Genomic DNA, 17,666 nt, shown 5'->3' with positions numbered 1-17,666 from the left:
TAAATTATCAGGTAGATTTTTGTCATATACAAGATGGACTGGGTTTGCGTTTTATTTGATAGAAATAGGGTTGCTCAATTCAGTTACCTTTCCCAGGTTTTCCAGAAATCCCAGTTGGAAGATTCCTGGAAACGGGAGGGAATAAGCAGGAAATTCTGATGCTCCTACCAGGATTTCAGGAAAACCAGGACATTTTTGGATAATTATAGAACATTTTGTAACCCTATATATCAATGAGTTGAATTTCATATGATAGATTTACTACTTGACTTCCATTCAGCCCCTCTAGCTGAACAGGTAGCAGATAAACCCAAGAGGTCTGCTCTGAACCAGCTCACCAGGACCCTCCTGCGTAAATACGACTGTGGAGTGAGACCTGTTCAGAACTGGACCAGACCCACGCTCATCCACATAGACCTCCTACTGCAGTCGGTCCTTGATGTGGTAAAGAAAAATAACTATACGGCCTTATCTAAATCATTCATTATTTAAATATAAAATACAATATGATTACCTGCCATGCTTCTGGTAATATGTAACACAAGAAATGAAAACATCGCCAAAATGATACATTTTTATTTTTGTATGAAATGTTAATCTTGTTTCAGTAAATACATTTTGACCATTTGTATCTAAACATTTCAATAATCTGCCCAAACAATTTACACACAAAAAAATTATACAAATCTACGTTTTCAGGATGGAAAGACCCAGCAAGTAACCACAAGCATTTGGTACCGGCAGGTTGGTATGAATTGTCTTCTTCTATTGGTGTTAATGGTAGTCCCAAACGGTTTTGCTTGTCAGCAATCAAGTCTTCAAGATACTGTATGTAACTTTCAAAACATATAAATACGTATTTTGAAAGTTACATATATTGAAAACTTGATTGCTGACAAGCAAAACCGTTTGGGACTATGTCAACAATGGACTAATGAAACAAATACCAAAAGATAGTTTTTGGGTGGAATTTTCCTTAAGGACAGGGGAGTTTTTCAGGATAAAAAAAGAAACGGAATGGAGCTAAGCACAGGCAGAATCCTAGAGGAAAACCTGGTTCAGTCTGCTTTCCATCAGACACTGATATATTCACCTTTCACCAGGACAATTACCTAAAACACAAGAAGACAGCGAATATTCTCAAGTGGCTGAGTCACAGTTTTGACTTAAATTTGATTGAAAATATGGCAAAACTTGAAAATGGTTGTCTAGCAATGACCAACAATCAATCTGACAGAGCTTGAAGAATTTTGAAAACAATAACGGGCAAATATTGTACAATCCAGGTGTGCAAAGCTCTTAGAGACTTACCCAGAAAGACTCACAGCTGTTGTAATCACTGCCAAAGATGATTCTAACATGTATTTGAATACTTACGTAAATTAGATATTTCTGTATTTCATTTTCAATACATTTGCAAACATTTTTAAACATGTTTTCTGTTTGTTATTTTGAATTCAGGCTATAACACAACAAAATAAGTCAAGGGGTATGAATACTTTCTGAAGGCACTGTATAACATGTCTGTCTGGAAGACGGGGAACCTGCTTCAGCAAATGCAACTTCAACCTTGTTTGGCATGCAACAATTGCATTGTTGAATGCCAAACCAGTCATGCACCCATCTGTCATGTACTTCATATGAATGGTCTTGTGATGCGTTTCCCGTTTGTGATGTCAGATCTGGATCGATGAGTTCCTGGTGTGGGACCCCGAGGAGTTTGACGGGATCACTGAGATCTCCCTGTCCTCTGACGCTATATGGGTGCCTGATCTCATCATCAGTGAATTGTAAGATTTGACACCGTATGTATTCCTGTTCAAATTACATAACGTGTCATTGGATTACTCAATACCCTCAGACTCTTCTCAGAAATGTTAAATATTTGGCCTTTTACTTTAAAATGACAGACAAGTGTGCTGACCCTAACATGCTGGCCACTCGTGCGTTGAAAAATACATTTACACATACATGTTATTAAATCATTGCATCCAGGCGCTAAAATAGAACTTGGTTCTATTTGTGATGCTTGATGCACTGCAAGTCCCACCTCTCCCATCTCCTCACCCATGTGGGTTATTGAAAGATGAACTGAGGTCCACACTCCAGTCGGTGGTGGTAATGCACCTTAGAGTTGGTTGCTAACCACCATATAAAGTCCAATGAAGAAGAAGAAGCCTGTAGGAGACGAGATTACTAGAAACAAACTCGGTTTATCCTTTTATCTGTGGATTAATTGTCGGAGTAGAGGACCTAGTGCATTTCAGGCAAAATAACAACACAATGTTTATATCCCAGGACAAATTAGTTAGCAACAGCAAGCTAGCTAGCTAAATTGCCATAAATGTTTGCTTTTCGACCTGTCCCCAAATGAATGTAGTTGGTTCAGAGTTTGTTTTCATATTTCAACCTGCGTGTCCTGATCGCGTCTGGTGTGGATGGACAAAATTAACATGCACACAATGGCGCACACGCGGTCTGGTCAGCATGTTGGGGTCAGTGTCTCATGTTCAACATACTGTAAGCAGCTGGAACTCCCATCTTACCCATAAGTCTGTGGTCTTCCCCCTGTTAGTGTGGATGTAGGGGAGTCCCCTGCCATCCCCTATGTGTATGTCAACTCGTCCGGGATGGTGAAGAACAACAAACCCATCCAGGTGGTGTCTGCATGTGATCTGGAGCTGTACGCCTTCCCCTTCGATAAGCAGAACTGCACTCTGACCTTCCGCAGCTGGCTTCACTCAGGTTAGCCTAGAGAGATGTAAACATGCTAACGTAGCTACCCAGTCAAATGACTACACATCCGGACCTGCACAGATGCATGACGTGGCAGTAACACACAATTAGAAGTGCAAAATAATAATGGAATATCTTTTCATAGACAAAATGCATGCATTAGGCTATCATACATCCAGTATTTAGTAAATGACAATAGTTAGTCATTTGATATAGTATCAAATCAATAGCAGGTCATATTGACTGAGTGTCATTAAGGCTTGTGTCATTAAACTCCGTCCCTTGACCTTTACCATCGTGTATGCAGTGAATGAGGTGAACCTGACACTGTGGAGGAGTGCGGAGGAGATCGCAAATGATCAGAAGTCGTTTATGGACGACGGCGAGTGGGAGCTGTTGTCTGTGCCGTCCCGCTACTGGCATCTCCGCCTGGACGACAGAGACTACGCCCACATCCAGTTCAATGTGTGTGCCTACCGTTTACCAGATATCTCTTTGTTTCCCTTTAGATACTTGATTTGAATGAAAGTCATTTAAGGAATACAAATATGACCTATACGTCTAGTGCCATCTGTATCAACTTACACAGCAATGCATATCCAGCCCTGTCGGTAAATATAGAATATGTGAATAGGTGTGATATTGGGATTTTCTAAACGGTTTGATATCTATGCAACAAAAAAAGTACACACTTCTCTTGTAGGGAGAATGTAACTGTACAATGACAACTAAAGCAGATTGAGTAGCGACAGTACTTTTTTTGCCATCCCATCCTCCTTGTCCTCCTGCTGTGAGAAAGTTAAAGGGATCAGCCAGGGCTTCACAGACGGGATTAAGCTATAATGCTAATAGATGAGACTGAGGCGCGTCCAGCATGCTGAGAGAGAGAGGCACCATAATGAGGCTGTCTCTGTGGCAGCTGATCAATGGCCGTCTTGTTCTGCCGGAGAAATGGGCTCTTGGCCCGGCGCAGGTGGTTCTGCGAAGATAGGCTAGGCAGGGCTGTTGTTCTACATTCAGCTCAGGAGGGCACTTAATGATGGAGTGTCTATCCAGCAGGGCTGGTTGGGTTACATTTACACTATGGCTCATTGTAAAAGTGGTTGTTGAGGGGATTTGTGTGTTTTTGGGCACCGGAAGAGAATAGGAGGGTAATACTATCGAATAGAGTTTTCTTGTGGGTTCAGTTGAGGAAAGTGAGTTGAAATCAATCTAAGTCAAATTCGCTCACTCTTCCCCGCTCTCACTCTTTCCCGCTCTCACTCTTTCCCGCTCTCACTCTCCATCTTGCTCCCCCCCACTGGTCAGGTGTTGATCCGCCGGCGCCCCCTGCTGTACGTGGTGAGTCTGCTCATCCCCAGCATCTTCCTCATGGTGGTGGACGTCATCAGCTTCTATCTGCCGCCCAACAGTGGCACGCGCATCACCTTCAAGACCAGCATCCTCCTGGGCTACACTGTCTTCAGGGTCAACCTGATGAACGAGATGCCTGCCACCGCCATCAGAACACCACTCATAGGTATCCTACACCAGCTCCTTTCCTCATCTTTGTTTTGAACGTTCTCTAATATTGTTTGACACACCAAGCATGCCATTCATACCCAGCCATGGCCAATGCTTTGTGAAATGTCTTGACATATTTATGAAGACATCTTGAGACATGTCTTGGAAAAAAAAGAAGATTTGTCCTTTTCTAACAGGTGTTGTTGATGTTTGGTGTTCTCCATCCTACAGGTGTGTTCTTTGCGGTCTGCATGGCGCTGCTTGTGCTGAATTTATCCATCTCCATCTTTGTGGTGAAGCTCCTCCACCACAACGAGAAGGAGGTCAAGGAGATGTCAGTGTCCGCCTGCCTCCTCGACAAGTACGGCTCGTCCAGCCAGACCTTCCTCGAGAGCAACTTCACCTCTGTCAAAACGCTGGTCGACGTGGATCAGTGTGGGGGTGAGAGGGAGGCTGTGTTGTTGAGAAGCTTTGTATTTCTAGGTCATAGGACATAAGAGAGTGACTAAGTATGAGAAACAAACACTTAGCAGGTGGTTGTTTTCCTAACTTAACACAGATTTATTTACCTCAGATTTCTGATTCTCTTTCATTTGTAATGGCCAGCTCTGACACGTTTACACATTGACAACATCTCTAGCTTCCTCTGTGTTAACGTCAAATGAATCATAGAAATTATACGTCTTTACAGTATGTCTACACATACACCTAATCATTTACCTTGATAAGATTCTCTTTGGACATTAATTTGTCCAAACCCATCATCACCCCACTTACAGTTCATGTTGTCCCTCCAGGCTATGAGTTTGACCTGGCTCCAGAAGAGGACCTACTGTCCCTGAGCGAGCTCCAGGAGAGTTCTCCACGGCTGGAGAGGCTGCTCCAGGAGGTGGTGGCCCTGCGGCTCTACCTGCAAGAAGGGGAGAGTGACGATTCGGCCCAGGCCGACTGGGTGGCCCTCTGCTGCAAGGTGGACATCCTCCTTTTCCGAGTCTACCTGCTCATCCTGGTCATCTACACCAGCACTCTGCTGCTACTGTGGGCCAGCTGGAGCTCTGCATGAAGAGAGGAGGAATTGTTATTCAAATGTTAATCGGCATGAGGAGGAAACATTTTATTGCAGAAAAATAAATATTTTGAAGTCTTGTAAGGGTTATTGATGAGGGCGACGTAATCCCTTTTCTCCGCCTTTCTTTTGATACTGTAGCTAGAAGCTATTGAGTTAACATTGTATTCCCATGTACAATTGGAAGATGGTGCCCATAAATCAATATGGGCTGATGTATTAACATATTCCTTCAACTGAAGATCTTCCTAAAAAGACATCTTACTCCTATTCTCCGGGCACATTCCGTAACGTCAATGTGATGTTATTCCACATTAACTTGAATCACCATGCTCCCCTGAAACTCGTACCAAATCAATAAAGCACATTCAAAGCTTAGGCAACTGCATTCCCTGTTGGCTCACTGATAGTCATAAAAAGACACATGAGCTACTCATAAAACCCTTGGCTGGGAACAATCTTTGTAAATAGAATTTTCACTTGAACAGCAGACATTTTTCTTTGAGCAGATCACATTACAACCTGTTGTATGGCCACCTCTGAGTTGAGGAGATACATGTATAATGGTTATTGTTTGCTGTATTGTTATGTTGTACATTCATATTTGTGATGTAACTTCTTATTCCCCATCATATCAAGCAAGTCCTGTTGCAAGTTTTTTTTTTTTTAAATCAACTGTGGCTCTTGGTTTGATTGTTTATCCTGTTTTTAGCTGGTGTTATACAGGGATATAGATGTTTTGGAATCATATCAAAGCCTCCAGCCAGTACAGTGAGTAAACGTTTCTATCCAAGAAAATGGCTCATTTGCTCTTAATACACCTGTACCCTTTTAACATAGCCTGCCATGTTAATCCTTAATAAAAGAGACTACATATTTTCAAGTGTTTTTGTGTGTGTCATAAATGGACATTATTTTTCAATAGTATTATCTCGTCGAATCACATAATAAAAGTAATCAATTCAACGTTGTTGTAGATTTCAGTACATGTTTCCCCTAATTAAAAGCATGAGCTGGCGCACACCCAGAGAAACTTAGTGTCATGTCATTACCCTGAAGAAGGCACAGTGATGCTGAAATGTCGGCGTTTTACCCAATAAATTACTTGGAGTTATATATAAGTGTGCGACTCTCTATTTTTTATAGCTTACAGTACATATTTCCCCAACATTCACGGTTTACGATTTTAACTGATTTAAATGATAGGCTAGCCTAATGAACTAAATAATGTCTAACATTAGTATTACATGTCAGTTCGGTCTTGTTAGTGAGAGAAGAGAGAACCGATGTGCACTTGAACTCCCATATGCCAATGTTGAAAAGCAAGCTCAAGAGAAAATAGGCCTATGCTCTTCTCTATGTTCAGGAAATCAATGTCTTAACGCAGTTGTAGGTTACATACAGCTAGATCATAGACTTGGCCTACATCATACTGTGTTTGGAATTTTATAGAGATCAATAATTTCCCCACGGTATGAAAGATATTGAGGGTTGAGTTGAAGGAAAAATGACAATATCCCACATGAAACTTGATCCAGACAGAGACATCTGGCTACACGATCAGATACTGTAAATAATATGATTGCTTGGAGTTATCTGCTCAGGGCAGGTAGTGACATAACCTCCACTGCTTCCAATCCCCATCATCAAATGAACGATGGACACACCCTCATATTCATAGTTACATCAGCTGGCTAAGCCAGCCTTATCCAGAATGCAGGAAACATAATTTAACTAATGTATGATACAGTAGACATTGGGCTACATACAGTCAACAATCCTGAATATGGGTCTCGGGCGGCGCCAGTTGACCGCTGCATCTCAAAGCTGAGCGCTGCTCATTATTGACAAGCTTAAGGCGGTGAAGTAAAACTTTGGTCACAATGAGAGTTTCAGCACTCTGGACAGCGCTGGTCTTGCTTCTGATTCAAGCCACCTCGCGAGCCTGCACAGGTAAATCATTCCGTATAGGCTGTGGCGTTTTTGACGGTGGTTGCTATTTTCTATAGGCTAACACCAATAATAATTGTACAACCCTTAAGATGTTGCATTTTAGTGGATAGCATTATGTTTAAATCCGCATATTGTAACAATGTGTTTTACTTGTTTTAGTCAAGAAACTGAGCAATAATACCGGACGCTTTGCCAACGCCACCTTGGTACGCCTCTCCGAATACTTGAGTGCTGGGTACAAGAAGGGTGTGAGACCCGTGCGCAACTGGCGAAATTGCACAATGGTGGCCATCGACCTTATGGTGTACTCTATCCTCAGTGTGGTATGTCGTATAAATCACATAGTAGAAGAGTTCAGTATACTGAGATAATAGTGTGTAGCCTATGTAGAGCGTCACTATTTCCTCTGTGTGCTGCTGTGTTTTACAACAGGATGAGAAGAACCAGGTTCTGACAACATATATATGGTACAGGCAGGTAAGACATAACTATTTGGAACAGTAAAATAACTATTTAAACTAATGGATTTTGTGCGAAAAAGTTTCCAAGCATTAAAAACATTCATCAAACATCTTATCAGAGGAACTAGTTATAGGCCTTTATACAATACTTATTATTTTATTAATTTATTATTAATACTAGACCATGCTTATTGCGCTTATGCTATAACTCTGTATCAGGAAATAATGCTATACGTCTTTATCAGGAATGGACAGACGAATTCTTGGTATGGAACCCAGAGGACTTTGATGATGTGAATCAGATGTCCATACCGACTGCGAATGTGTGGGTGCCTGACATACTAATCAACGAGTTGTAAGTAGCCTACAGTGTTTCGTTATTGTGGGGGTAGGACAACGTACGAGGCCATACAGATAACATAATTTTAGTCAAATAAAATTATGTATAAAAAAAGTATAATTTATCTGCTGATGTAAACTGACAAAATTGGATACATTGATAAAGCATTACTAAAGTAAAGTGTGAGTTAGCCTACGCTAAAATATTAGTTGTCCGAATCAGCCACAAACATATTTTTCGCATCTTTTTGCTTTGAGTTGTTGTGTTTCCTAATCTCTCAGTGTGGATGTGGGGAAGTCTCCGGACATTCCCTATGTGTACGTGACCCATTATGGACTAGTGCGCAACTACAAGCCTATCCAGGTGGTGACCGCCTGCACTCTCAACATCTACAACTTCCCCTTCGACGTCCAGAACTGCAGCCTGACCTTTCAGAGCTGGCTCCATACCCGTAAGACATGCATTATTTAGTTGTATAGTAATTTGCATGTGAGGTAAGGCTTTTGAACTGCGCATACAGCGGTGGTGGAAAAAGTACCCGATTGTCATACTTGAGTAAAAGTAAAGATATCTTAATAGAAAATTACTCAAGTAAAAGTGAATGTCACCCAGTAAAATACTACTTGAGTAAAATACAAAGTATTTGGTTTTAAATATACTTAAGTACCAAAAGTAAATTGAATTGCAAAAAAATAGGCTTATGTATCAAAAGTAAAAGTATAAATCGTTTCAAATTCCTTATATTAAGCAAACCAGACGGCCCCATTTTCCTTTTTTTTTTTTTTAGTTTACAGATAGCCAGCGGCCCACGCCAACACTTTTGGGAGTCAAAGAAAATGTATGGAGTAAAAACAATATTATTTTCATGTAGTGAAGTAAAAGTAGTCAAAAATATAAACAGTAAAGTACAGATGCCCCCCAAAACTACTTAAGTAGTACTTTAAAGTATTTTTACCTAAGTACTGTAGACAACTGCACATAAGTACCAGGTAAGAATGCCCTTTCATGCCCTCACTCAGGCTTAGTCCTCTATTGTTTTGTTACTTCCATCTTGATTATTTCTGAAATTAGGAAGTACAGATGTAATTTGTCTTCTACTTTTGTTTAAAAATAACCTCAATATAAATGTCTTCTATGTCATCAGTGCCAGATGCTCCATACCATATCCACCCCGCTAAAAAATGTAAAAAATAATCTGTGGCAGGGTACAGTTGATAATGTCCATTACATCATTTACATTGATCTGAACCCACTGGTCTCTGTCTCCTCTGTGTTTGTAGTTAATGACATCGATCTCAAGCTGATGAGGAGCGCAGAGGAACTCAAGGTGGACAAGAGTGTCTTCATGAACCAGGGCGAGTGGGAGCTGCTACACGTCCTGTCCAAATACAAGCGCTTCAGTCTGGACAACATCGACTCCTATGCAGAGATGAAGTTCAATGTGAGTATGCATAATAAAATCATTCATTACCTTGTATTTATGTATTCAAGACAGGTTATGGAAAGATATTATTTGGCAATGACTGACCTAGTCAAGTAGAAGAATGGTTAGGGTTGCAAAATATTTGTTGCAAAAAACTTTCCCCCAAATTCCCAGAAATCCTGGTTTTTGGGCTTTTTCCCTCCTGATTCCAGGAATCTTCCAACCAGGATTTCTGGAAAACCTGGGAATTTGGGGAAAGTTATCTTGCAACCCTGTGCGTGATGATTAAATAAATGGCAATAGTTAAAAGAGCACAATATAGGGTTGGCGAAGATCACCACATCAATTTAGCAAGTATCTACACCTGTTAAAATTCGATGCAGTAGGTGTACTTTTCAATTATTCAAAACCCCCAACACCTGCATGTACACAATATCTTCGCCTAATCCATTTATTCAAAGCCAACTGAACCTGACAGAAATGCAAGTCCTTCAGTAAGAAGATATACTAGATACTATTATATAAAAATATAGAAATATATGAGGATATTTACCTTGACCTCTACTGCAAGAGGCTTTATTAGAACATCTTGAGCTGCATTAAATATGTATTGAGAATGGCTGTTTTTCTTATGCATCATACAAAGAAAACAGGCTTACTTTTCTGAAAATTAACAAAAGTATATGACTGAGGATCTATAGGTGAGCTATAGAGTGTGCACTCCCACCTCACTTTCAGGGTCATTGCTAGAATCTGTGGGTATATTGTTGTCTACCATCAAAACATTGTTCTGCCAGATATCTGTAACTACTATAGATGTGGAAGTGCGTACCTACCTATTCATGACTAATGTATGTTAATTACTGCTGTATTGATGATGATCATGATGAACGTCATCAGGTGGTGATCCGACGCAGACCTCTGTTCTACACCGTGAACCTGCTGCTGCCCAGCATCTTCCTGATGGTGATGGACCTGGTGGGCTTCTATCTCCCTCCGGACAGTGGAGAGAGGGTGTCCTTCAAGATCACCCTGCTTCTGGGCTACTCCGTCTTCCTCATCATTGTCTCTGACACGCTGCCCGCCACCGCCATCGGGACGCCACTCATAGGTCAGATAGAGAAATGCACAGTGGTGGAAAAAGTACCCAATTGTCATACTTGAGTAAAAGCAAAGATATCTTAAAGGCTCAGTGCAGTCAAAAACATGATTTACCTGTGTTTTATATACATTTCCATACTATGAGGTTGGAATAATACCCTGAAATTGTGAAAAGGATAGTGTAAGAGCTGTTAGCGTAAGAGCTGTTTGAAAAGCCTGAAATGTCAGCCTGTTTTGGTGGGAGGACATTTTGGCCTTCCACGATGATATCACCATGCGGTAAATTAGTTATTAGACCAATAAGAAAGAGTTCCAAACCTCTCTGCCAATAACGGCAAATTTTCTGTTTTCCCTACACAAATTCTTGCTTGAGAAATTGCTCTTAGCTAAGAAGCTATTTGTTTCTTTTTTTTTACCATTTTAAATGTTTCCATCCAGTTGGCGATCAACTTTTATGCAAATATTCTAAAATCTGCATAAAGAAAATATGCACATTTTCCCGCCAGTGGTGTTTCCACCAAACAAAGTTGTTGTGGATAAAAAAAATCAGTGCGTGATGACGTAGAGCACACAAAAATGTAATTTTTCATTTTCTTGTACCGAATCGAAAGTTCAATGTGTTTCCATCGCCTTTTCAACTGAACTGATAGTTTTGTCACAAAAACGGTTGCGTTAAATAGCAAAATGTGCCTACTTTGGTGTTACGTACGCTCTAGGCAACAGTTCGCAGATACAGTGTGGTTAGGCTGTGCAGCTAGGCTAGTATACATGAGATTATTATGGATAAGAGTGAGAATATTTGTATTTGTCAAATGGCAGTCAAGCAGTCAATCTTCATGTCACCAGAATAAGACCCTTGATATTTATTGGAAATGAGCGTCAAGCTCATCACCATGCACTTTCACCACCTTGTGAAGTTCATCACTTATTTAAATCTGTAGCCTAATAACCTGCATGGGTTCCCGAGCCATAGTGGGAGGACCACACAACATGTCATCTCGTGACTCCAAGTTTACTTTGATATAATGGTCATTATATCAATATTTGCGCATAAAGGCATTTCCACCACCATTTCTCGCATAAGTAATTTTTTTTTTTTACCAACAAATGGATCCCACCATGTCGGACAAACAAATGATTATTTTTTACGCTATGACTTTACTCGCATAAAAACTGCAGATGGAAACGCGGTTAGTAAGGTACTGCATTGTTAACCAGAAATGATTTGATGTATTGATAAAAACAGCTGCATTGGAACTTTAATAGAAAATGACTCAAGTGAAAGCCACCCAATAAAATACAACTTGAGCAAAAGTGTAAAATTCTTTGGTTTTAAATATACTTAAGTATGAAAAATAAATGCTATAAATCCTTTCAAATATATTAAGCAAACCAGATGGTATGATTTTCTTGTTTTGTTGTTGTTTACAGATAGCCAGGGGCACACTCCAACATCATTTACAAATGAAGCATTTGTGTTTAGTGAGTCCGTCAGATCAGAGGCAGTAGGGATGACCACATGTTCTCTTGATAAGTTCATGAATTTGATAATTTCCTCTCCTGCTTAGCATTTGAAATTAAACTAAGTACTCTTGGGTGTCAGAGAAAATCTATGGGAGCAAAAAGTACATATTTTCTTTAGAAATGTATTGGAGTAAAAGTACAAAAAATATAACTAGTAAAGTACAGATACCTCCCAAAAAATACTTGAGTAGTACTTTGAAGTATTTTTACACCACTGGAAATGCAGCTGGTGCATTAGTGGCTCAGATTTGTCATTAAGGTTGGGATTGCAAGCTTGAGGAAGTGATGAAGGACTAATGTTTGTTGGGGCCCTGGTCAAAAGTAGTGTACTACATAGAGAATAGGATGCAAACATTGCCTTTTTAGGGTGTACCTTGCAGTGTGCAGAGATAATATCAATCTTTCCTTCTCTCTCTAGGTGTATACTTTGTAGTGTGCATGGCCCTGTTGGTGATCAGCCTGACAGAGACAGTGTTGATAGTGCGACTGGTGCATAAGCAGGACCTGCAGCCCCATGTACCCCAGTGGCTCAAACACTTGGTGCTGGAGCGGGCCACAGTCCTCCTCTGCATCCGCAACAAACACAGCCTGTGCTCCATGCTGTCCAGGGACTCCGACCATCTGGGCCACTACAAAGAGAACAACATCAGCCCAGGTAATACATCTACAGGAGGGTTGGGTAGGAAGAAGGGTATGAAAGAACGGGCAGGAAGGAAGGAAGGGAGGGAGGGAGGGAGGGACAAGAAAGACCTGGGCAGTAGATCATTGTGAGCTGAAGGATCTAAGTCACTATAGAATTCTCTCTCTCAGCAGTATTCATTGATTGAAAAAAATACAGCAGCATTACGACACCTATCATAGAGTGAGAGAGAGAAAAGGATACAAATATACAATTACAGTTTTGTTTTCCCACTTAGGAAATAGTCAATATACGGTACAATGTCTGTCTTTTTGAGCCAATATATACATTTAGCTCCACAAGCTCAACACAACATTGGATACTCAACATACAAATAAATCATGTTATATGACCCCACTCCCCCCCCACTCTCTCCCTGTGTGACCCCTTGCAGCTCGATGCAATCACCACCACCACCTTCACCACACCTGCGAGAGCGGCCGTGGTGGCGGGGACATCATGGAGCGGGGTCTGGGGGGTCTGTCTGTGGTGCGTGACAACACGCCGCCCGTCATGGACAACATCCTGCAGGAAATCTCGTCTATCCGCGGCTTCCTGGAGAAGAGGGACGAGTCCCGGGACATCGCCAAGGAGTGGCTGCAGGTGGGCTACGTGCTGGACGTGCTGCTCTTCAGGGTCTACCTGGTGGCCATGCTGGCCTACAGCATCACCCTGGGGACCCTCTGGTCCGTGTGGCAGTATGCCTGAGGGCCTCACAGTGGAGGAGGGCCTGACGGTGAAGGTGGAGGGTCTTACTGTGGAGAAGGGGACATAGAGGGCTAAAGCGTGCCTGATACAAAGCGTTTTATTGAGGTCGATCTATTTAGTTGAGCCTCATGGTGGAGGTAAAGTAGGGGGTAGTTTGAGTCTGGGGTAATTCTTGGGAGTAGAGGAACGAGGGGGAAGATGATAGATTGGATGATGGTATAGTTTACATTCATTTCCCTTAGCCAGTTGCCCCTTTCTAACACTGTCTATCTTACTGCCCTGTGTATTGTTCGGGTCTTGATTACCTAGGAAAGGCCTAAAGAACTGTTGAAAAAGTTCAGATATTGTATCCTTTGTCAGCATACAGGTGTATTTATATTTGTTTATTTGGATCCCCATTAGCTTTTGCAGACACAGCTACTCTTCCCGTAGTCCAAAAAAACACAACACAACACGTGACAGGTAACAAAACACTGATAGACAAGAACAATCACACACATTTAAAATACAACGAGATACACACAATACAACAAAAAAATAAAGTATGCTACTTTATATGGCACAATATTTCATGCATTATTCACTTTTTCTCAAAATCATCTACTACGTGTACCAACAGCTGTATTTATGTGACGGAAACCATATCTTTATAATAGCCGACATGGTACCATGCACATAAAATGAATAAATATGCCATACCTTAGATTTTGTATGTTCAATAATGTGTAATATAGTTGGGGAGCAATGAGCTCAAAGCATATTTCATAATGTTTTTTTATGTCTCTTCAAGCTTTATTTACTTATGGAGGAGAGGTATTGCGATTTGCTTGCATTTGCTTTTAAATGGCATAGTCTGTATATTCCAAGATCAACTTCACTCCTTCAGTTAAATAGTGTTAATATTGTTAATAAAATATAGGTAACATATAACATGCTGTTGATCACATTTAAATAGATAAAGGATATTAACTTGTGCTAAAGTAACTGCAATACTCATTCACCTGGTGTTCACTCTAACATTATGAAAAGTGTGACTATTAAAGTGAATTGAATTATGTTCCTTATATGCATTATGTTCCTTATATGTAACATTGCCTTTAAAAGCTGCTTGGTCTACAAGCACGATTGGATTGAATCCCGTCTGTGTCACCATTATATCGGGATACAATGATGACAGACGGGATTCAATCCAATCACCCTTGTAGGCCAAGCTGCTTTTAAAGGCAATGTTACCACGTTCTCCCCCTTGCGGAGATCGCATTCAAGGAAAACGCTGCAGATGTCGGCTCAATTGGAAATTACCTTTAAATGTCAAGTGGGCTATAGCGTGGTTTTTAATTGAATCCTGGCCACAGTTTGTTTGCTTTAAGCTTTTCCGTTGAAGGTCTGAATTTACTTAATTCGGCCAATGTCCACATTTAAGTGATGGGAGGTGAAAAAGTAATTGTCGGTTAGGGTTTAAGGCGCCATCGAAGTGACTACAATACACCACACTAACCACAGGGTGGCACAGTAGTTCTCTGCCCAGCACTAACCTCCCCCATGCTCTCGTCCAGCGGTGGTATGGGTATTATTAATCCCTCCCAGGGATGGCCCTAGCCCGCAGACTGACACTAATGTACTAATCGTAAAGATTTTGGCCTTACTGGAAAATGCACTCGGCGGGTGTGCCCTGATAGGATAAATGCCATTGACACCCTACATAATTAAAGCCTAAAACGGTTCCACAGTTAATGGGAGCATCGATCCCAATACAATCAATGAGGATCCAAGCAGCAGCAGGCACTGGGTCTGTGCCTGACTGGGCCTTTTAGTTCAGTACTCTGCCTGGCTGGCTGACTCTGTGCTTGTCACTCAATAGACAGTTAAAGATGTACTCATAAAAATGGTTTAGGGATACAGTTGACTGTTTTATTCCCCCTGGGGGTTGATTTTTAGCTATAAAAGAAGTTTATCAGTGTGAAGCTTGGATAAGAACATCTCTGAAATGTCTGATATGTATAAATTGTGTTTTAATGATTCCTGCTATCACTGTTCTTGATTCTGCAATTCTAAAACAAATGACAGTAAACATTCCGAAATGCTAATAAAAACAACACAGCAAATCTTATGAGTATTGCCATAAATAAGCATGATCCCAAACTTTTAATAGCTTGTCTATTTTTGGGAAAATAATTACATTTAAACCAAATAGGGTGGACTAGGGCTGCACAATTCTGGTAACTATCAATTTTACACAAATCCTGTTTGGAGAATTCCAGATTTCCTGATTCAGGGAATCTTCCAACTGGGATTTCTTTCAAACCTTTTACATTTTTTTTTTGAAAGTTAACCAAATGTTTTATCCCTACATCTGACTTTAGCCTACCATCTATACAAATATACGATATTACACCAAATCAACACTAGAGGGACCTATTACCAGCATTAACAAGTACTACCCCTATGGAGTTGCAGGAACACACACTGAGGGACAAGTCATTTTTACACCAGTGTTACTAAAACAATGCAACAGGTAAGCTAATTCATAAGACAACTCCAAATTGCAATGAAGCTATAGACCTGTCGTTCTGTTATCATCTCCATAAAGAAGAACATATTTTTTAAATAAACTACAAATAAAAAATCCTGAGATGACGCCAAAACTACAAATTATAAAAATTGAGACCTCACACTTTTTGGTCATGCATTATAACCTCATTTTGTGGCCATTGAACAGAACAGTTTGTTAAATCAGTAAACTTAAATCAGTAACCTCAGTAAACCTTTTTAATCCTCATCCAACACATTCACCAACCAGTTCAGTGACTACAAAAAGCATGCTAAACTAGATCTACCACAACAGCAACAACATGAACGACACAGAACAGTTCAGTTCCATGTAGCTCAGGTCGCTTGCTGTATTACAGTAAATTTACAGCGGCGGTCATATTGTTTGGCTCTCTCCTCCCCGAGCCTGGATCAATGCCTGGGGTAGGGGGGAGGTTAACGCCCACAGGCCAGGCTTAGCTGAGAAAACAATCCCAGTGATTTGGACAAGACTGTTCGCCCTCCATTCAACAGACCTACTGTCTGAACCCTTCTCTATCCATTCGATCATATTTATGTCAAAGAGCACATAAAGATGGGACCCCTGCCCCCCCCCCACACACAAAGCCCCGCATCCTCCCGGGGTCACATGGGCCCAATCAGCCCAATCAACTCTGCTCTGTTTCTAATACAGAGCAGAGTGGGGATGTTGGTTGATTGGGCCCATGTGACCCGGGATCAAACCAAACTCATGGTGTCCTGTTCATGGAAGAACATAATCAGCAACAGCTGATCGTTTCCCACTCTGTCCTTCTTTCCCTGAATCGCCAAATACTCTTAAAACAACAAAGATAGCCCAACTCGCCACATTGGGTTTGATATGCAGAGGCCGTTGAAGGAGGGAGTGAATAGCAAAAGAGAGGTACCTCATTAGCTGATCCTTCTGAAGGGAAAGGTCAGGGCCTGCATATGCTGCCCATATTCCTCGAAGCATGCTGGGAAGGGAGAGGGCTGCCAGCTATAATGGGGAGTCGAAGGAGAACCTCTGGTCTCTTGTTTGCGCCGAAACAGACGGCGAGTTCTCCTGGCTTTATTAACCTGGTTAGGTCAGCTATAAGGAAGTTGAAAGAAGCACTCACATCTCTGGGAGGAGAAACAATGGTGACCCCTATTATGCAGGTTGCTATAATACTGTAATATTATATATTATAATACTGGTCTAATGAGCACAGCACTTTGAAATAATAATGTTGAAGTGAATGTGATGGTAGTGGTTTGGAAAATAAGGATGTCTAAGTCTGTTCTGTGGTGTTTGGAGTGTCTAGACAAGTTGCTCATCAGTCTGTTGTGGTGCTGCTCTGAGGTGTAATGTTGTCTGACCAGTTGGCCCACCCAAACCTTTCAAAGCAACATGGTTCCAAATAAACAGAGTGAGACAGTTGGGGAAGGAAGAACGATAGAAAGAGGAAAATAGAGCGAGATGGTCCTGTATGGCTCAGTTGGTAAAGCATGGTGCTTGAAAATGGCAGGATTGTTGGTTTGATTCCCGGGGCCACCCATACGTAAAATGTATACGCGCATGCCTGTTAGTCGCTTTGGATAAAACCGTCCGATAAATGGCATATACATAAAGAAGAATATTA

The 17,666-nt window shown here is 41.1% G+C and overlaps 2 protein-coding genes across 2 annotated transcripts; both read left to right on the top strand.

The window, feature by feature from the left end:
- Positions 1–186: 186 nt before the first annotated feature.
- LOC106567726 (5-hydroxytryptamine receptor 3B) lies at positions 187–4,689 on the top strand. The gene is given in 8 exon segments (XM_014137359.2): positions 187–444; positions 700–744; positions 1,681–1,790; positions 2,576–2,745; positions 3,044–3,201; positions 4,045–4,255; positions 4,471–4,545; positions 4,548–4,689. Coding segments are annotated over 8 exon segments (1,101 nt in total). The 5' UTR covers positions 187–249; the 3' UTR covers positions 4,685–4,689.
- Positions 4,690–7,035: 2,346 nt separating this feature from the next.
- On the top strand, positions 7,036–15,561 carry htr3a (5-hydroxytryptamine (serotonin) receptor 3A). The gene is made up of 9 exons (XM_014137357.2): positions 7,036–7,258; positions 7,418–7,581; positions 7,691–7,735; positions 7,965–8,074; positions 8,341–8,510; positions 9,340–9,500; positions 10,383–10,593; positions 12,526–12,762; positions 13,181–15,561. Exons 1-9 carry the CDS (start codon positions 7,189–7,191, stop codon positions 13,492–13,494), a joined length of 1,482 nt encoding a protein of 493 aa, XP_013992832.1. The 5' UTR covers positions 7,036–7,188; the 3' UTR covers positions 13,495–15,561.
- The last annotated feature ends 2,105 nt before the right edge of the window (positions 15,562–17,666 follow it).

Source organism: Salmo salar, chromosome ssa13 (genome assembly GCF_905237065.1).
Source record: "Salmo salar chromosome ssa13, Ssal_v3.1, whole genome shotgun sequence".
In the NCBI taxonomy this organism is placed as follows: domain Eukaryota; kingdom Metazoa; phylum Chordata; class Actinopteri; order Salmoniformes; family Salmonidae; genus Salmo; species Salmo salar.
This window is presented reverse-complemented; position numbering and strand designations above follow the sequence as displayed.